The sequence below is a fragment of the Musca autumnalis genome, unplaced genomic scaffold (assembly GCF_047663935.1).
Source record: "Musca autumnalis isolate F117 unplaced genomic scaffold, ASM4766393v1 scaffold_3, whole genome shotgun sequence".
Lineage (NCBI taxonomy): Eukaryota > Metazoa > Arthropoda > Insecta > Diptera > Muscidae > Musca > Musca autumnalis.
This window is the reverse complement of record NW_027411866.1, coordinates 113,633,853-113,656,455: the sequence shown is the minus strand read 5'-3', so window position 1 is coordinate 113,656,455 and position 22,603 is coordinate 113,633,853. Positions and strand designations below refer to the sequence as shown.

At 38.5% G+C, this 22,603-nt stretch overlaps 1 protein-coding gene across 1 annotated transcript; it reads left to right on the top strand.

The window, feature by feature from the left end:
* Nucleotides 1-5,098: 5,098 nt before the first annotated feature.
* Nucleotides 5,099-10,757, top strand: p-cup (presidents-cup). The gene is made up of 7 exons (XM_073979301.1): nt 5,099-5,477; nt 5,647-5,798; nt 5,935-6,117; nt 6,189-6,575; nt 9,745-10,037; nt 10,095-10,240; nt 10,311-10,757. The coding sequence occupies exons 1-7, from the start codon at nt 5,234-5,236 to the stop codon at nt 10,679-10,681; spliced, it is 1,776 nt and encodes a 591-aa protein (XP_073835402.1). The 5' UTR covers nt 5,099-5,233; the 3' UTR covers nt 10,682-10,757.
* Nucleotides 10,758-22,603: the final 11,846 nt, after the last annotated feature.

The following is a 22,603-nucleotide window of genomic DNA, read 5'->3' as shown; positions in this document are numbered from 1 at the left end:
AAAAAAAAACTTTCTTATTGTTTTTTGTCAGTATTACTGAATCTTCGAATGTACTTAGCGAAAATTTGCAACTTTGTTAACTTCTCGAACGTCAGGCACAAAGATGTAAATATATTAAGATAGGAAAAGTCAAGTGTGCAAAATTACCAATAGATAGAGTTAACCTCTGTTGTTACTCCTTTATCATAACAACATTCTGATAAGTAAAGAGTGTACGAAAGCTGTTATCCTCTGAAATGCATTGGAACTATTATCATTTGTTTTTGGAAAATGCGTTTGTTCCTGGCTATGGCTATTCCCTACTTTTGGGAGAGAGAGAGAAAAAGGCAATTTCCAAGATTGGCTTCCATAAGTCGCCATATTGAAACGGCGGATATCTGAGCATTGTTTTTAGGAGCGTTTGATTACTCAATAATTTGAACAAATTTGTCCAATAACTTCTTTATACGACTGAGGTATTTTGCATGTAGAGCAGCGTCGCCCAAGAATTTCCATCAATGTTTTAGTATAGCTCTGTTCCTTTACGTTCAAGAATCTTAAAGTTTTACCACTTTTTACTCGAAAAGCGTTCCTTTACTTCAGACACCATACAATTCATATGGGAGCAGTTTACAACTTTTGCTACTTTTGCCGGTTTTGCCATTTTCAAAAGTAAAGGAACAGACCATATGTTTTTATGTTTGGGTGAAGAAAACAACAACCACATGGTTTATCGTTTGTTTTTATTCATGTACACAGAAAGTGAGAGAAAGAAGCAAATGCAAAAACAACTCAGTGGGCGCCCTCACTATACTTCTTTGCAATTGTCTCCAAATCATGGAGATCTCTCTTGGGGTGCCTGGATGGGGAAGCCGGCCTGTTCACTAGATCGTGGGCGGGATGCTCACTGCTAAACAAATGCAGAGTGTCTTGCGGTCCTAATCCGCATGCAAGGTATGTGTTGGGTATCGTGACATCAATACGGTTCCTCAGCTGCGATAGATGGGAGATGTTCTCCGATGTTCGCATTCAAACGACAGTTGTTAATATGATCTTCGAATGCTATTTAAACCTGCTTGATAGGCTTGTTGATCTAGGGGTTCCCTATTGCAACGCTAACCATCTATTTCTAGATCATGAAAATCCCTCCTGACTACCTGGGTGGGGGTCCTATCCACCATATGGTGATGAGGATGGCTCTCACAGTAACACCCTAGCAGGTACTGCACCGAAAGTATGCCATTATGTTGCTGTACTGGAAGAATATTTGTCTCCTCATGTAGATGGTTCACTGAAGACATGAGTAGGTACCCGGTTGCAGCTCTCAAGGAGGCATACTGACAGGTTTAAAGAATTTTTCCATCGCACTTATTTTCGCCGACCACACTAGCGCCACATATCTTACCACAGATCAACCTATCGCGTTATATATCGTCAACAAGGTTTCTTTATCAGCACCTACTTGAGGATCCTGTTCTATATCTCAGCTTGTTTGCAGATAGCTGCGGCATTCGCGGACGAGCTGAACATGCTGTTGAATGTGACCCCTAGAATCTTGGGGTAGCTGCTGGTCAAAATTTTGTTACCACCGATCATGAATGACATTCACCTCTGCAGTCCAAGTTGTGAACAGAGTGGACGTAGACCTAGTTGCGGATATTTGCATATTCCTCGAGTGGAAAAGGTGGTATCACAATTGACATCAGGGAAGGTATCAATCATGCGCACACGTTATGATCTTAATGCACTCTAGAGGGGGTGGAATACTGGAGAGGTAGAGGTTAAACAGTTGCGGAGATGTCTCCCCACCTTGTCGAACTCACTGTTTCACTATACGGGGCTTGGACTTCTTTTTCCTGAATTCCACGTATAACTGGCGTCCACACATCTAATAGATTGTCCAACTTTTCAAACTTGGTCGGATGTTTGTCTGCTCAATGTCATCAAACAGCGTGGCGTGTTTGACAGTATTAAAAGCTTTTCACAAGTCAATCGGCACCATCACTGTTCTATCAGAAGGCTTTCTTTGGTTCAGTCCTCGACTAATACATATGTATGTGTGGAGATGGCGAGCTGCGCTGCTGTGCTGCTTACGAAACTCATTTTGATGATCTGCAATTGGTTAGCTTTTTCTGATGCTGGGGTGGATTAAAGCCTCAAAGTTCTTTGTCACGGGCGACGAAATCAAAATCAGTCTGTATGATTCGCATTTGCCATGCCATGCCCATTTTCCAGACTTGGGGAGCGATGTGCGTGGGCATGCCCTGCCCATTTTCAAGACTTGGGGAACGATGTGCGTGGCTAGCGACAGGTATTGTTGTTGTAGCAACATATGATTCTGGTTTGGCAGGCGCTGACAGAAACTCTTTTGGCTTCGGGTCAATCCGGTACGAAAAAGCCGCTGCCGTGGGATTGCTAGCGACAGGTTGAGAACTTTAGTGAGATACTCGACTACCGGCTCATCCAGCTGTTTCAGCATTACCATGAAACTTCCATTAGGACCCAACTTTTTGGATGATTTAGCGTTCCTATTGGCATTTGCAACATCACCCATTGTAAATTGTGGTGGTTCTTCATTGGCAGGAAGAGATCTAATGCGACATAGAACTCTTCTCTCACTTCCGGGGTGCGGGACAAATTTTCGATTTAAATTCCGCTTCTGCTCAACGATTAACCTGTCAACTCCCTGGCTATGGGGTCACTGGAGTTGGTACAACGAATCTCATTACGCTCATTTGCTAGATCCATTGCCTCTGCTGGGAAATTTTGGTCTCACTTCGGTTATTCGAACATCAGGTGTATAGCGAGCGATTTTAGCATTAATGATGGCTGGAAACCTCGAATCTGCTACCCGAACATCAGAAGAGTTCGGTAGATCTCTGAACGTAACTGAACTGTTTGAAACTCGGCCAATTAGGTTTCCCATGATTGACGAAAATACGGCTTTCAGAGGTGATGAAATCGGGCGGTCTGCTGATGGAGACAATAATGGGAAGATGGTCTACAAAGCAGATGTTCGACAGTCTCTATCTCCTCCGCATCTTCACATAGTCTGCAGTAGGTAATGGCACTGTCGTCCCATTTTGAAGTTAGGGACCTCACTCTGCAGTGACCCGTTATAAGTCCCACCGCGATTTTCATCCCTAACTTATCAAGTGAGGGGAGGGAAGCCGTTCTTCGACGAGAAACCATAGGCCAGATTGCCTTGGATACCCTACAACCAGGTTCCCATAGCCATCTTTGATGTGCTTTCTCATTGAAGATCTCCCGCAGTTTGCCGATGTAGTGGCACATCGGTGGCCGGACGGTTTCATCAACTGATAAGTCGATAGACCTAGAGCCACCTCGAGCCAGTTCATCTGCTACCTCGTTTCCCATGATGTTGCTGTGACCCGGAATCCAACATAGCTTTACGATATCGTGTATATCCTGCAGAGCTCTCCTACAATCAAGAATAGCTCTTTAATTTATGGACTTGACTATCGACATATATAGTCATCGGTCCTGTAAAACTGCCTTCAAACCCTTTCACCAATTCAGCTGCTTTCTTGATAGCAATAATCTCCGCCTAAAAAACAATACGATTATCGTCAAGCTTATATGAATTTTTTAATTAGTGGATTCTCGCAGTAGACGCCAGCGCCAGTACCTTCTTCCACCTTGGACCCGTCTGTGTAAATTGCCAGACCGTCCAGAGGAGATATGCACTCAGCCCATGCGTCTCTGCTTGGGAAGATAACACTTAAGGAGTCAAACATGAATGAGGTAAGCATATAATCACTTACTCAACCATTGTCACCTAACTCAAGTCGACTGTCAACCAGTTTTAGGACATTCGAGTGTCCAAAGTGTAAACCACGCCAACACCCTGATTCCCGGAGCCTAAAATCAGTTCTCGCCGCCTGAAGCTGGATTTGGATGTCCAGAGGTTGGAGATCCAGGATGACGTTTAAAGCAGCTTGAGGAGTGCTTTTAATCGATCCGGTAATCAGCAGTGACGCGGTTCTTTGTCCGCTTGATAATTTGGAAAGTAACGCTTTGTTCCCAAGAGCTTACCACCAGACCAGTCCACCATAGGTAAGTATGGGCAGGACCACGGTTACATACAGCCAGTGTATGATCTGTGGTCTCAATCCCCAGCTGTTCCCAATGGAATTCTTACAGGAATAGAGTGCCATGAGTCCTTTCTTCGTTCGCTCCTCTACATTTCTTTTCCGTGACAAGCGATGGTCCAGAATAGTGCCGAGGTATTTAGCTTCCGTAGAAAGTTCCAGGCCCACACCGTCCAGGACTGGAGGCTCGAAATTGGGAATTTTGCTTCCCCCAAGTCTAGACGGTTATGACCTTTCAAAAGCGGGATCTATACTTTCAACAAATTCTAACTCGGCAATTCAGGTGTGTGCTACCCTCATGCATCCTATATACGGGTCATTAGAGCTAGACTCAAGCGAGATAGGTAGTATTGAACAGGCTGGTGCAAAAGGAAAGCTAATCCCCCACTTCCATTTCTGGTGTGATTCTTCCTCTGTACTTTGTAACCTTCTCAACGCTGTAATCTGCAGTTATTGTTGAGCTGGTTTTAAGTGCTGCGTGTTCGGCTGCTTTTGGGGACACCACGGGGGAGTCGCGTATTCTGATGACGACGACTCACAGGGGGCTATGATCAAGCAGCATGCGGCAACCAGAACAACCCCTGAGATGCACCCACTCCCGACATCTATTGCATCTCACCGAAGTTTGAGTGTGGTGGATGCAGATGTGACAAACTTCGCACTTATAAACAGAGATGCCAACTGTTCTGAGATGCCAACTGTTACCTATGTACGTAAAATCATAGGTTTGATGCTGGGTTGGCAGCCGCTGGCCGAAACACTATGGTTTCGGGTCAATCCGGTACGAATGAACCCGCTGCCGTGGAATTGCCATAGATCTGTAGTGATTTTTACCTCGTAACAGTTGACATCGCTGCTAAAAACAATTTTTTTACGTCAAAAATCACCAAAATAGCGCGAAAACCACCAACATGACATCCCTGCTTATAAATTGTTCGAGAGGTTTCCTCCGTCCCGGAACGGAGCAAAAGAATACGCTAAGTGGGTTAATTATTTTAATCACCCTAATACTCGAAATACCATTGGGAACTCTCCAAACTTCGTCACTTACAATTATTTATTTCATTTTGAATTGTGATTTTTTTCAAAAAATTTTTATTTCCATAACATTTGTATTTGATCCTTTAAATCCTTTTATTAAAATGGTCGAGCCAGCATTGCAACCATGGGAACGTATTGCCTGGACTCCCGAACAAGAACGAGTTATATATCGTGACTGGGGTCTGTTCTATACCCATAAACAACAATTGGACAAGGCTGTACATTATTATAACAAATCATTGGATTTGCAAGCGGATGATCCAAAAGCGTTATATTTTCGAAGTCGATGTAAACGTAATATAGCCCAGACCGAGGGTGCATTAGAGGATGGAAGAGCGGCAATGGGTATGTAAAGAAATCGTTTTTTTTTTCTCATCAGATCACTCATCTATAAATGAACTGTTTGCCCACATATGGCTGATGCTTCACCTGTACGATTTATTGGAGACTTTAGCTTATCAATAGCTACGACTTAAGACATACATATCCCACATAAATATTCTCCCTATTTCAGCTCTGGATGATTATAATGCACCAATAAATCTGGAGATTTGCGACGCTTTATATGAATTAAATCGCTTTGAAAGCTGTAAGGTGGAGCTGCACGATAATACACGGAAGTTTTGCAACAAGAAAGTTAAGGCATTTCTGAATCGCGTGGTTGTGGTAAGTAGGGCACTAACCCGTGACATTGAATACATAAAGAGATTATCAAATTAAGAAAGTCTTTCCAAAAGTCCAATACCAAGAAAAAACGTTCCCACACAAAATAAGTGTAAAACATCCTCTTAACACATTACAGGTCGATGAGAATTTCAAGGACACTCTAGGCGATACATTGGGTCCATTTATAATAAAAAATGGAAAACATTTTGATGATGTATTGGAAGCATATAAGCGTAGCCAATATGTGGATACACGACCCCTATGGAAACAGTTAAAAGAAGATGAAAAATGTGATGTCCTTAGCATATTGGAGAAAGAGGTATGCTGTATATGTCACCAAGTAACGCCAATCTACCTTTAAAAATTTCCAATTTGTTTTTTTTTTCTTAGGAAATTCTATTGTCACCTCGTGAGTTGGCACGTCGTCATCGTGCCTTCAAGGTATTCAATCAAATCTATTTCAATAAAAGTTGGATAGATGTGCTATTTCTGAAACAATTGCGTGAAAATAAAAATCTCCTCTGGCCTCAATCGAAAGTTTCCACGCCATTTTTACGTGATCTGTGTAATAACAAATATGATGTGCTGAGGAAATTTTCGAAAATGTTACAGTCTCGTAGTCCCCTCTACACAGAACAATGGAGAAAATGTCCTAACAAACGTATTGGAGCAAAGAGACGGGAAGAGCATTTGAATCGGGTTCAATATCAAACAAGAAGAACAATGTTCTCACAATTGCGAGCTATTCGTTGTCTCAGGGAAGAGGGTGATATTGATGTAAGAAGTTTTGTAAGAAATTTTCTATGAAAAGTATGATTTTACCCATAGAAATGTTCATTCAGGGTGACTTTTCTTACAGAAAAGTTCATCCAGGAAGACTTTCCCTATAGAAAAGTTCATCCAGGGTGACTTTTGCTATAGAAAAATTCATCCAGGATGAGTTTTCCTACAGAAAAGTTCATCCAGGATGACTTTTCCTATAGAAAAGTTCATCCAGGATGGCTTTTCCTCTAGAAAAGTTCATCCAGGATGACTTTTCCTTTAGAAAAGTTCATCCAGGATGACTTTTCCTCTAGGAAAGTTCATCCAGGATGATTTTTCCTCTAGAAAAGTAAATCCAAGATGACTTTTCCTCTAGAAAAGTAAATCCAGGATGACTCTTGCCAATAAAAAGGGTCATCCAGGATGACTTTTTCTATAGAAAAATTCATCCTATAAAAAAGTTCATCCAGGATTACTTTTCGTATAGAAAAGTTTAACCAGGATGAGTTTTTCTTTAGAAAAGTTCATCCACAATGACTTCTTATAGAAAAGTTCATCCAGGATGGCTTTTCCTCTAGAAATTACTTTTCCTATAGAAAAATTCATCCAGGATGACTTCCTCTAGAAAAGTTCATCCAGGATGACTTGTCCTATAGAAAAGTTCATCCAGGATTACTTCTTATAGAAAAGTTCATCCAGGATGACTTTTCCTCTAGGAAAATTCATCCAGGATGACTTTTCCTCTAGAAAAGTAAATCCAGGATGACTTTTCCTCTAAAAAAGTTCATCCAGGATGACTCTTCCCAAAAAAGGGTCATCCAGGATGACTTTTCCTATAGAAAAATTCATCCAGAATGATTTTTCTATAGAAAAGTTCATCCAGAATGACATTTCCTATAAAAAAGTTCATCCAGGATGACTTTTCGTATAGAAAAGTTTAACCAATATGAGTTTTTCTTTAGAAAAGTTCATCCACAATGTCTTCTTATAGAAAAGTTCATCCAGGATGGCTTTTCCTCTAGAAACGTTCATCCAGGATGGGTTTTCCTCTAGAAAAGTTCATCCAGGATGGCTTTTCCTCTAGAAAAGTTAATCCAGGATGACTTTTCCCTCTAGAAAAGGTCATCCAGGATGACTCTTCCCAAAAAGGGTCATCCAGGAAGACTTTTCCTATAGAAAAATTCATCCAGAATGATTTTCCTATAGAAAAGTTCATCCAGGATGACATTTCTATAAAAAAGTTCATCCAGGATTACTTTTCCTATAGAAAAGTTCATCCAGGATGACTTTTCCTATAGAAAAGTTCATCCAGGATGACTTTTCCTATAGAAAAGTTCATCCAGGATGACTTTTCCTATAGAAAAGTTCATCCAGGATGACTTTTCCTATAGAAAAGTTCATCCAGGATGACTTTTCCTATAAAAAGTTCATCCAAGATGACTTTTCCTATGGAAAAGTTCTTCCAGGATGTCTTTTCCTATAGAAATGACTTTTCCTATAGAAAAGTTCATCCAGGATGGCTTTTCCTATAGAAAAGTTCATCCAGGATGACTTTTCCTATAGAAAAGTTCATCCAGGATGACTTTTCCTATAGAAAAGTTCATCCAGGATGACTTTTCCTATAGAAACGACTTTTCCTATAGAAAACTTCATCCAGGATCACTTTTCCTATAGAAAACTTCATCCAGGATGACTTTACCTATAGAAAACTTCATCCAGGATGACTTTTCCTGTAGAAAAGTTCATCTAGGATGACTTTTCCTATAGAAAAGTTCATCCAGGATGATTTTCCTATAGAAAAGTTCATCCAGGATGACCTTTCCTATAAAAAAGTTCATGCAGGATGACTTTCCTATAAAAAAGTTCATCCAGGATGACTTTTCCTATAGAAAAGTTCATCCAGGATGACTTTTCCTATAGAAAAGTTCATCCAGGATGACTTTTCCTATAGAAAAGTTCATCCAGGATGACTTTTCCTATAGAAACGTTCATCCAGGATGACTTGTCCTATAGAAAAGTTCATACAGGATGACTTTTCCTATAGAAAAGTTCATCCAGGATGATTTTCCTATAGAAAAGTTCATCCAGGATGACTTTTCCTCTAGAAAAGTTCATCCAGGATGACTCTTCCCATAAAAACGGTCATCCAGGATGACATTTCCTATATAAAAGTTCATCCAGTATGACTTTTCGTATAGAAAAGTTTAATCAGGATGAGTTTTTCTTTAGAAAAGTTCATCCACAATGACTTCTTATAGAAAAGTTCACCCAGCATGACATTTCCTATGGAAAAGTTCATCTGGGAGGGATTTTCTTATATAAAAGTTCATCCTATAGAAAAGTTCATCTGGAATGGCTTTTATTATATAAAAGTTCATCCAATTTAAAAGTTCATACTATAGGAAAGTTCATCAAGGATTCAAAAAAAAATCATCCAGGATGACTTCTCCTATTGAAAAATTCATCCGGAATGAATTTTTCCTGTAGAAAAGTTCACCCAGATGACTTTTCCATAGAAAAGTTAATCCAGGATGGCTTTCTCCATTCTGGATAACCTTTTCTATAGCAACCGTCATCCTTGATTAACTTTTCTATAGGAAAAGTCACATTGGATAAACTTTTTTATGGGAAAAAAAAATCATCCTGGATGAACTTTACTGTAGGGAAAGTCATCCTAGATTAATTTGTTTGTAGGGAAAGTCACCCTAGATTAACTTGTTTATAGGAAAAGTCATCCTAGATAAACATTTCTATAGGGAAAATCATCCTGGATGAACTTTTCTATAGAAAAGTCATCCTTGATGGACTTCTTTATAGGAAAGTCATTCTGGATGAACTTTTCTATAGGAAAAGTCATCCTGTATGGACTTTTTTATAGAAAAAGACATCCTGTATGAACTCTCTATTTGAAGTCATCGTGAATTAACTTTTGTATATGGGTGAACTATTATAGATGGAAAGTCATCCTGTATGAACTTTCTTATAGGAAAAGTTATCCTGAATGAACTTTTATAGAGAAATTCATCCACGATGTTTTTTCCTACAGAAAAGGTTATCCATCATTATCTCTAAATAATAATATCCAGGTTAGGTTCTCCTAAAGAAAAATTTATCGTTGATGACTTTTCCACTCAAAACAATTTCCTTCGACGTATCCTAATTCTCCGCCCTAATCTGTTTTCAGAAACTTTCCAAATATGTTGAAGAAGTAATGGGCGATTATGTCGTTCTAAAAACTCATCGTGTTATGCCGTGGAAATTTGAATTCATCAATGAGGTCTATAACATACTGGCATTGGCCCATGCCGATGGCTATACCCTAATGGAAGATATTCTCGATACATATGGCAAGGAACGGCTGTTAAAACTCTTGCGCATGCCCACTGATAAATATAAGGACATTGTGCAATTTGTTTTTGGCGACAAGTCAACATATCGTGAACCCGATGCTCCAGATTATAGTTTAATTGCATATAAGTAAGGGACTCAATTCATCGAAATATAACCTCAATTACATTTCATATTCTTGTGCAGGAAATTTTTACCCCGCCTTGAAAAGCGCATGATATTCGCCAAATATCCCATAGAGAAATGTTATTTGTTGCACGAAATTGCCCGGGCCCATTTAAAACAAAGTCATTTTGATGAATGTTGTTCCTGGGCACGTAAGGCCATTGAGGGTAAGGAAAAAGAGAATCGTATATAATATGTTTTAAAAAGAATCAATTTCCTTCCTTTGTCCCTCACTAGAATCAAAAACCTGCAATAGCATTATATGGCAATTTGTAAGCCTTATGTTAATCGTGAAATCCCATGCCGCTTTACATAAAATCGAGCGTGGCAAAGAGGCCTTGGAAGAAGCTTTGTCTGTTGCCCAACAGTTGCATAATCCTCGCCTATGTTCATTTATTGAATTTTGTCTGGCCATAAATGAAGAAGAAATTGCCTTAAAGAAACGTTCGCAATCTTTGGAATCGGTACGAAAACGTCGCAGTCGTGTTTCGTTGGGTAGTCGTTACTCAATGCAATCGAAAAATAGCACCGAAGATAATGTTCCCTCATCATCGCTGGTTGGAGGTGGCGGCGGTGGAGCATCAGATGGTGGTGGTGATGGAATGTGAAACATTTGAGAAAATCTATATAGGAAATTGTTCGACAATTTAAATTTTTAACCAAAATCGAATATCTTAAAAACAAGTTTTTTTTATTTTTAAATTTATTCTCTAGTGGGATTGTTCAATTTATTTTTTGGTTACCGACAACAAATCGGCAAAATTAAAATGCTTATTTGAAAAATGTTGCCTGCTAGGGCGAAGATCATTTTTATAATATAGCATTTTTATTTTTCCGTAGAAAAGTTCATTTAATATGACTCCGTTTTGTCTTTTCTAATAGAAAAATTATGTAGAGAAAAGTTAGTTTCTTATAGAAAGATCCATCCAGGATGGGTTTTTCTATAGAAAAGTTTATCCAAGATTACTTTTTCCTATAGAAAGAGGTTCATCCAAAGTTACTTTTTCTATAGAAAATTCCATCCATGATAGTTTTTCCTATAGAAAGGTGCATAAGGGGTAATATTTTCTATAGAAAAGTTCATCCAGGACGATTTGTCTAATAAAAAAGTTCATCCAGATGACTTTTCTTATAGAAAAGATTATTCAGGACAGCATGATTTTTCCTATAGAAAAATTATGTAGGATTTCTGTTCCTAAAGAAAAGTTCGTTTCTTATAGAAAGATCCATCAAGGATGGGTTTTCCTATAGAAAAGTTTATCCAAGATTACTTTTTCCTATAGAAAGAGGTTCATCCAAAGTTACTTTTTCTATAGAAAAGTCCATCCATGATAGTTTTTCCTATATAAAGGTGCATCAGGGGTAATATTTTCTATAGAAAAGTTCATCCAGAACGATTTTCCTAATAAAAAATTTCATCCAGATGACTTTTCTTATAGAAAAGATTATTCAGGACAGGATGATTCTTCCTATAGAAAAATTATGTAGGATGTCTGTTCCTAAAGAAAAGTTAGTTTCCTATAGAAAAGTACATCCAGGATGGGTTTTCCTATAGAAAAGTTTATCCAATATTACTCTTGTTCCTATAGAAAGTTTCATCGAAGATTAATTTTCCTATAGAAAAGTCCATCCATGGTAGTTTTTCCTATAGGAAGGTGCATCAGGCATAATTTTTTCTATAGGAAAGTTCATCCAGGACGATGACTTTTCTTATAGAAAAGTTCATCCAGGAAAGCTTTTCCTACATATAAGTTCATCCAGGATGATTTTCCCAATAGAAAAGTTCAATTAGGATGACTTTTCCTATAAGAAACTTCCCTATAAAAAAGTCCATCCGGGATGTCTTTCCCTATAGGAAAAGGGATAACTTTTCCTGTAAAAAGTTCATCCTTTTGATAGGAAAAGTCATCCTGGATGAACTTTTCTTTAGAGAAAGCAATCCTGGACAAACTTTTTTGTAGGAAATTCATCCTGCATGAAGTCTTCTATAAGAAAAGCTGTCCTGGATGAATTATTCTATAGCAAAAGTTATTCTGGATGAACCTTTCTATAAGAAAAATCATTTTGGATAAACTTTTCTATAGGAGAAGTCAACCTGGATCATTTTTTCTATAGGTAAAGTCATTCATGATGAACTTTTCTATGTGAAAAGTCATTCTGGATGAACTTTTCTATAGGAACAACCACCATAAATGAATTTTTCGATGGGAAGAGTCATCGATAGGAAGAATCATCCTATAAAAAATTCATCCTGGTTTAACTTTTCTATGGAAAAAATCATCATGGATGAACTGTAACATAATTTGGTTGTTGTTGTTGTAGCAGCATAGAAACCTACGTGAAGCACAGGTTTGATGCTGGGTTGGCAGCCGCTGGCCGAAACACTATGGATTCGGGTCAATCCGGTACGAAAGAACCCGCTGCCGTGGGATTGACCTAATTTAGTGGTTGTGTGGGTTGAATCTTCGGCATTCCTTTTTCACATACAAAAAATCTTCGATTATTCAGCACAACTCCAAAAAGAAATTTATTCAAATGCTTTTCATTTCGGTTATAACGAAATTTGTCGGCAATTATTTGGCAATATCAATCCTCAAGACCTACTATAAAACGCATCTGGAGTTGGATTCTCTAACGCATTTTTTGGTTACCGAAAAAATCGGTCAATTTAAAACCCAAAATTATGAATGAAAAGTACCAATAAATGTTGACAACACTGTTGCTATCGGTAGTACCTAGAAATAAATTTATTTTGGTCGCTAACATACCGACAAATTTCGTTAATTACCGAAATTTTAAGCATTTTAATTTCACCGATTTGTGCGTTAGAGAATCCCGCCACTGACATCTTTTCCCACTATAGCCGCGTCTACGATCCGAAAGCAGTGCGAGTCCTTCTTATGTAGAATCTTTTTCCAAATTATTTGACAATAAGCGGAAGTCCTATAGCGGAAGTTCTTATAGAAATGGCGACCAACGAGAAATTTTCTTTGATGATTTTAGCTGATTGGCGATATTTCAGACGTCGTTTGAAATCTCAAATTACCGCTTCACACATTACATTGGTCCACATTACATTTGGGTCACTATCTATTCCGTGAGTCACAGTAATATCAACCGCGACTTAAACCAAGTTCCTTGCAAAGGAGTCATATGGGCCGATGTTCTGGACTCTCTATTCATTGGAATTGGAGGGAGAGGTTCATGGTCAATTGCTGTTTGCGCCAAGGGCGTAGCAGACACAGTGTCACTGCAATCAACAATCAGCGTCCATCGTTTCAACAACAATTGGTTCTTCATTCCGGAATGACCCGGGTTTCACTCGACCAGAGATTGCAACGATTGTATCAACCGGAAGGTTTTTAACAGGTGAGCAAAATATGCTGTCAATTTGCTCATCTTCCAAATTCGAGCCGTTATTGAACAAAATCCCGGTCCTAGAATCTGGATTTTTTTCAATGTGTAATAGACGTATCGCAGTAAGATACAACATTTGCAATAACTGCTGTTACCTAAGATGGTGTTCAGGTCTCACCTCACACCCCGAATAGTTACAGAATTTCGTAGACAGCTGCTGTCTGCAGCCAATAACATCAAGCACGTTGTCGCCTACATCTCAGAGCAATTCCATCTGCTCGCGTTAGACTTATCAGCCTGTACAAATGTTCTGTTAAGGTGTCATATGAAGAGATGCACTACTCTGCTTTCCCTCAGGGATCGCGGTTCCTATCCACATGCTGCTGCAACACTCGTGCAGCAAGGACTAACACTTGTGTACTGCGACTATCCCTACGTCTAGTATTCCATCCATCAGTATTCGTACTAGTAGCACAGCTAGTTATTTTAGTTGTAATTCCTCAATCCAATGGCAGAGTGTTCTTTGTGCAGAACTGACCTGAGGAAACATCCAGGGTGATTAAGAATGTAAACTCCCCATGAGTTCTGTCATTTCAACATAAAGGAAGTAGTGAGAAAATCTCACGTGGGAGTTGATATTCATGATTGGGATGATCATCTCAGCCAGGGGACGTCACCCCTCATCTCTTGATATGTTCAGCCATGCTAAGCTTTTCTATGATGTCGATACACTGACTGCGGAAATTAAGTTCCCACTGAATGTGCAGGTCGATGGATCAGTAATTCCGACCACTAACTATCCCAAAGTTCTTGTACAAGTCGTCCGTACATGCCACATTTATCTAAGATAAGATGAAAAGTAGGAACATGGACCTCAAGTTTCTAGCCGGTAGCACTTGGGGAGCAGATAAATAAACTTTAGCTATAAGAGCCTATTGTATGAATATCAACCTCCATCCACCATCCGTGGCAGCGGTAGAACAACAGATTTCTAGTTGTTTTAGCGCAACTGAGATCCGGTTGGTGTAGCCGATCTCTTCCTTGAAGTCATGAGCATGGAAGTTCATTCCGATTATACTGATATCGAGATCATCAATCCATTCATCTGCTCCAAGGGCGATTTCAATGGTCATCACGAGATATAGCACTCCCAGTTGCCGCACGATACACGCGTTGTTATTATTACAAACCAGATAGACGAATCCGACTTCGCATCCATCGATTAGGTATCCATCACTAGAATTTCCGCCAGATGTACAAGCTCTAGTTATCTTAATCGAGTAAAGTGAAAAATATGTCAAAGTATTTATTCAAAAATTTGACGCGATCGCGGTATTCTACTTCCAAATCATCAATTAATGATGGAGGTGACAATTAATATTGTATACCAATACTCTAATAATCTATGAGATTTCGAGTTTGGCTAAAACCCGTTGTGAGGGAGGTCCCCCTCCCCTCCATTTTTCGGCAAAAAAAACTACCTTACGATCTATTCTAAGACCTAAAGAATCTACAGTCAAAGTTTTATTAAATTCGGTCCAGCCATATAAAATCGGATAAAATCGCTTGAAACATATATACGAAAGCCTGAATTATCTTCAAGTCCCAACCATCCAAACGCCTTGGTCCAGACGTCATATCCATGGTAATTTTAAAGAAGTTGGGAGCAGTGGGTTTGAATTACTTGATAAATGTCCCCTCTTACACCTGTAGCAAAGATCTTCGAAGACATACTGTTTCCATCCCAGAAACAGCACTTCCACCTTGCTACATCAAGCTTGCTTACGAAAAGTTCATAGCACAAACAAGGCTTTGCAAGAGATAACCACAAATATTGCAAATGACCTAAATAAGGGACGACCGAATTCAACACGGTCGACCATGCAGGTTTCCGAAACCATAAGTTCCAATCTTCCATGATGATGTTAAAGATTCGATTGTTAACTACCTAAATGGTAGCCTTCGTTGAATTCCGAGGCCAACTATTTAGCCACCATCACAAATTCTTGTGGGTACGCAATTTAAAGTTATCTACTGCAAAGTATACAGTGTCCTTATTCACTTCCTAAACCAGCGAAGTCCATACACAGCTAGATATTTTCTTCGATGACAGGCGCATCCCCACTGTTCATCATTCACAGATCCTTGGGGTAGTCTTCGACAATCCTCTTCACTTCTATTCGCACGCCGCCCACGTCAACCAGAAGGAGAAATCCAGGAATAAAGTCCAAAATGCATTAGCTAGGTTCTCCCGGGGCAAAGACAAGGAAACATTGATTTCAACTATGCCGCCTCGGTCTGTACTTCCTTCCTAAGCGACACGCAGTGGAGAATCCTGCAAATATTTTCCGAATTGCTACAGGTTGCGTACAGGGGACAAAAGTGAATACTCTTCATGAGGAGACCAGGATTCTGTCAGTCAGGCAACATAATGTGTTGTTGACTAGACAGTTCCTGCTGGCATGTTATTAACCGAGTCGCCCTCACCTTTACACCGCTGTGGAAAATCAGACACCTGGACGCACCCTTAAGGACTTCTGATGCTATCGTGAGGACATCCAAGACGTCGTTCCATCTCCGTAACCATAAATGGCTACAGATGCAACAAAGTCCTAAATAAACATCCTCCAGCAATTTCGGATAGAGAGGCTTCTTCTTGGGTACTCGTTAAAAAATAACTTTGGAGCTTCTGCTGAAGTGTTGAAAGTATCTTTAAAGTTTTTCTAACATTAGAATACGTATCAATGTGCCCTGACATTGTATACATATCATATCTGAAATCAATGTTTAGGTATATCGTACCATTTCTCTTAAGATTCTAAGGCCTGAAATACAAAAAATCTTGCCTAAAGAACCGATGTGTGAAGTCTCAGTTTTATAAATAATCTAGCGTTTCAAATGTGGTAATGTCTTGAAAATTCCACTAAAATCCTCCGTTATGACACGTTGGGCGCCATTTTAATTGAAATTGGATAGGAGTTAAGTGTAAGAAATGTCTCTCTCTATCTGTGTTGTGGGTGGTTAATATGATGGACCAGAGATGAGCAAGACTCCAGTTGGTTGATGTTTTAACAGTTTGACTGTATTGTATGGATGGATGATGTGTTTATAACAGGGATGCTCTTCTTTGCAAAGACAGTATGGCCGACTTCCGTATTGTCACTTGCTTTGTATTCGTGCATGAAACTAGGGGTTCTTAAATCGATTTCCCCACTAGTGCAATTTCATAAAATTACTCTAGTATGGAACTCGATTTAAGAACCCCTAGTTTCATGCACGAATACAAAGCAACTGACGATACGGAAGTCGGCGTATATTCAGCGATCCCACTGAGTTTTCGTTGTATTTGTTATTCTCCCTAGCTCACAGTGTACGTGAACAAATGCAAACGACAAACATCATTTAGTTGTTGCTTTTTTCACCAATATATACACACAAGGTTAAGTATTGATGGAATTTCTCTGTTCGCCACTGGTTTATAAGGATGTATACATTGTCGTGTGTACCTAGCAAACTAAACCTGAAAACACATCCAATGTTTGAGTAAAGTTTTGTGTCGTTTTGGCCGTTTTTACACTGTTCAGCATGATGCCGAAAAATTCAAATTCATTTGAAATATATGCCGGCAAACATATCAACGCTTGACTTTGGTGTCGGCGTCGCCCTGTTGTTGTTGTTTTCTCAACGCCCAACACAAAACTTTAATCAAACGTTGGATGTGTTTTTCATCTATAAAGTCGGATATCCGACACCTCTGAACAATTTCGGAACCAAAAGTTTGGAATGTGCGACGGAATTTAGTCTAGAAATAAGTGTGCCAAATTATATAGAAATTGGTTCAGATTTGGATATAGCCCCCATATATATTTTCGGCCGATTTAAGGAATTTTGTGAACGAAACACGCTATATATGCCCGATTTCAATTAAATTTGGAATGTGCGACGGTATTTAGTCTAGAAATAAGTGTGCCAAATTAAATAGAAATCGGTTCAAATTTGGCTATAGCTCCTATATATATTCTCGGCCGATTTTAGGTATTTGATGCACGAAACGCGCTATATATGTCCGATTTCAATGAAGTTTGGAATGTGCGACGGAATTTAGTCTAGAAATAAGTGTGCCAAATTATATAGAAATTGGTTCAGATTTGGATATAGCCCCCATATATATTTTCGGCCGATTTAAGGAATTTTGTGAACGAAACACGCTATATATGCCCGATTTCAATTAAATTTGGAATGTGCGACGGTATTCAGTCTAGAAATAAGTGTGCCAAATTAAATAGAAATCGGTTCAAATTTGGCTATAGCTCCTATATATATTCTCGGCCGATTTTAGGTATTTGATGCACGAAACGCGCTATATATGTCCGATTTCAATGAAGTTTGGAATGTGCGACGGAATTTAGTCTAGAAATAAGTGTGCCAAATTATATAGAAATTGGTTCAGATTTGGATATAGCCCCCATATATATTTTCGGCCGTTTTAAGGAATTTTGTGAACGAAACACGCTATATATGCCCGATTTCAATGAAGTTTGGAATTTACGACGGAATTTAGTCTAGAAATAAGTGTGCCAAATTATATAGAAATTGGTTCAGATTTGGATATAGCCCCCATATATATTTTCGGCCGATTTAAGGAATTTTGTGAACGAAACACGCTATATATGTCCGATTTCAATTAAATTTGGAATGTGCGACGGTATTTAGTCTAGAAATAAGTGTGCCAAATTATATAGAAATCGGTTCAAATTTGGCTATAGCTCCTATATATATTCTCGGCCGATTTTAGGTATTTGATGCACGAAACTCGGTATATATGTCTGATTTCAATGAAGTTTGGAATGTGCGACGGAATTTAGTCTAGAAATAAGTGTGCCAAATTATATAGAAATCGGTTCAGATTTGGATATAGCCCCCATATATATTTTCGCCCGATTTAAGGCATTTGGTGCACGAAACACGCTATATATGACCGATTTCAATTAAATTTGGAGTGTGCGATTGTATTTAGTCTAGAAATAAGTGTGCCATATTATATAGAAATCGGTTCAAATTTGGATATAGCTCTCATATATATTCTCGGCCGATTTTAGGTATTTGATGCACGAAACGCGTTATATAAGTCCGATTTCAATAAAATTTGGAATGTATGCCGGGATTTGGCCTAGAAATAAGTGTGCCAAATTATATCGAAATCGGTTCAAATTTGGATATAGCTCTCATATATATTTTAGGCAGATTTGAGGTATTTGATGCACGAAACACGCTATATATGTCCGATTTTGATGAAATGTGGACTATGTGACGGAATTTGGTCTACAAATAAATGTGAAAAATTATATTGAAATATGTTCTGGGGCCTAATTACGTGATTCGACATCGAGTTGTTTCGACCCGAGTACTCAAAGTTGGGATGACAACATTCGTTATCGAGTAAAATTATCGAGAAATTGAGCATAAATTTGCGAGTAATTTCTCGTAGCCAAATGGCCTATCGTAAACAAACAAAATGAAAGATTTCTTATTGTATTTGTGTTTAAAATGTAAAAAATTGTTGTTTATTGACGGTTTATAGAGGAAAAATGATATTAGTAAATAATTGTGAACATTTTTTACACAAAATAAGAGAAATTGGGAAAAGTCCTTTTCAGTCGTTTTAAGAAATTGTGAAAAAAATTATAATTAAAATAAATACATATGCATGCTATCATTAACCAAAAATTAGTGTTTGCAGTCGTTAAAATATAAGTTGAAAAAATAAGCATTTCTGCAAAACAAAAAATTATTTAATATTAATAGGCTTTATTTTATAGGTGAACAACTTTTAATAAGGTGCATTTTAAATAGTTCATCCCCCGTTGTTTACCAAAGGAAATACTCTCTCAGAGAGGCTAATGCAAAACACCCACCAAATTCTCTCATTTATTTTGAGAGAGAATTATTAAGGTAGATGTATTAGCAATCTGTAACAAGAATGACAAAACAATTTTGCAAACATTAATAATTTTCATATTTTCTTAGCACAACTTCATTCCGAAATTATTATTCAATGTATTGTTCAAAAAATTCCACAAATATTTACATTTTTTCATTCATAATTTTGTTTTTTAGTTTTTGATTTGAAATAAACACATATTTTGACATCTACCTTCATAACTTTCCCCAAAGAACACATAGTTCGATTACCGGTTACTCTCGAAACATTCGATCAGTGATTTCGATCGAGTCTTATCATGCCGTTTTTTTCTCGTGTCGAAAACTTATTCACGAGTAAATTCTCGATCGAATCGAATCACATAATTAGGCCCCTGATTTGGATTTAGCTCCCATATATATTTTACATATTCACAGTGGTGTAGGGTATTATAAAGTCGGCCCCGCCCGACTTTGATCCTTTCCTTACTGGTATTAAAGAATGCATATGTGCAAAAGAATGAAAAACAAGGCTTGCTCGCGGCGTTAACAGATAGCTAACTGAGCATATTTTTTGTCTGTTAAAAAAATAAATTACTTATAACTACGAGTATTCAAATTAAATTTGTCTCTTTTGGATGTTGATTACATGCATGAAATTGGTGATATAGATCACCTTGTTCTTTAATAGGTGTTTGTTGTAATAGTTCGAATGAATTTGAGGGTTTTTTTTTTCCAAACAAATGGAGTTCGCTATCGACAACCAGTCTGTCTGACTGACAGCATCCTGATTTCCTCATGAAGGTGATCCACACTGGACATTTGGACACAACCCGTTGCAACTCGGACTAATTGTTTTGGGTTGTTTGAAAATTTCTCTACTGTGTGTCGCTGAGGAAGAAAGTCGAGACTATGGCTACACAGTTCAGGATGGAACGACCGATTGAGGAGGTGTCAGCTAGTTCTTTAAGGACTTTATTCCTGACTTTCACATTTTGGTTTATACAGGTGGCCTGTGACGAGATTTTAGGATTATTGACTATAGGGTTATTTATCGTGTCCAGGAATTAAATAGTGACACTGATGACTTTGTAGGGGAAAAAATTATCGACGGTGGCTAGATAGTTGGAAATCTGAGCACTTATAATTGTATAATAATTGTTCCACAAACATCCCATTAGGGACAAGGGAGGCTTCTCTCATAGTAATGTGTGCACCCCGATTCATATTAGCTCAATGATATGGGATCTAAAATTTATCGCCGAGTCCGAACGGTGTGTCTTAAGACACCACTTTGTAGAGAAATTTTACATTGCTGAAATACTCAGGAAATGTAACCAACATTACTGAGGGGTATTTTGCCACCGTTGAAAATTGCCGAAAAACTTCGTAACTTTAACAATATCAAAGCACGACGTTGATCTGGATCACTGTCCTCGTTCAAATACGAATGAGTAACATCGTAAAAACCAACGTGTGAAATTAGGTATACGCAGTTTTGTCAAAGAAATTACCGATGTCCACTGAACAAGATTGTGATCCGGATCGTTCAATTGAACGAGATTGCCAAACTCTAATAAATACCAGCTAGGGGTTGTGTTCGACTTTAGCAGATGTTCTAAGAGAAACGTCACCCCACACCCAAGTTCATCAGATGAACTCATAATAATAATAAATAATTGCTCCACAAACATCCTAGACGGGACAAGGGAGACTTCTCTCATATCAATGAGTGCACCCCGATTCACATTAGCTCAATGATATGGGACCTACTAATTATCGGCGACTCCGAACGGCGTGTCCTAAAGACACCACTTGTAGAAAAGTTTTACATGGATGAAATACTCAGGAAATGTCGCCAACATCACTGAGGGATATTTTGCCATCGTTGAAAATTTGATGTTGCCTGGCCGGGGAATCGAACGCACGACCTTCAGCGTGCAAGTTGAGTGTGCATACCATTGCATCACGTTGGCACCCACTTACGTCGTGAATATTAACGCCCGAGGCAAAAATGGAACAGTCATCAGCGTACGACACCATCGATATATTTGCATTTTGGCATCGGAATTCGACGAAAGCTTGTCTGCCATTCAAGTAATTAGCAAGCCAACTCGTGGCATCATTTGGAAGGGTGGAATTCATGTTGTCGGAAATCAGCATTGAATGATCGACCGAGCTGCCACAATGGTCCGTTCTGGCGGCCGCCGCTGATTCACGCCATTTGCAATCTTAGTCGTTATCTCCTGTCAATCTGTTGTTGTGCCATGTTAGTGGGAAGCAAGATATAAGTGTTCTTTCAGGGATGAGAACAGCAAGAATTCTAAAACTTTTGCAAAAGGTGAAAAAAGAGTAATTTGTGTAATATACAACTGTAGAACTCTGGTCAGGTAACCAATGGCTGTTGCACTGTGATTCTTCAACATGAGCATTGAGATGTCATCTGGCCAAGGGGCTTTGGATAGCTGTATCAACTTCACTGGATGGGAAGGAGACTGGCTGTAGATCTCTTTTGAGATTCTTGCATGTTCTGATAAATTTGTACAAACTTTTGGGTTATCGAACAGGCCTATTAGCTACAAATTTTTCCGCACGGAAAATAATTTAAAATGGTGGAATTCTTGAAAAGCAATATTTTAAAACATGGAAAAACTGCTAGATTCGCCTAATTATGGAATATTCTCGCCTAATCAACAAAATATTCCCTTTTTGGACATAAATATGGAAATAAAAATTGTGAAATTGGGGAAAGGGAACAAATTCCGCACGATATTTTTATTCATGATTGCCCTGTTTTATTTATATTGTTATTATAAAGCAAGAGAAATTACTAGTTATTGTTGTAGCAGCATAGGTTTAATGCTGGGTCAATCCGACACAAAGAACGCGCTACCGTGGGATTGAGGAACCAAAAGTTGAAAGAATACTAGACGGACAGCTAGTCCTTGCTGCACGCTCCTTTTACTGAATTGCACACTTAAAAAGTTAAGCAAACCTCTTTTATCAGCGCTTTTAGAATGAAAACTGCTTCAAAATAAGTTAAATTTTTAATGACTATCGTGCCTAGTTGGTTGCTCGGAGATTAGACATTTAAGGGAAAGAAGTGACCATTTGACATATTTTTCTCAAAACGACATTTGACTTTTTTTTCTCAAAAATGATTTCCTGTAGTGAGAATGAATGAACTTTTGCCTACTAATGCCTAAAATAATATTCATTCCATATTATTATAAAAAAGGTTCCGCACAAACAAC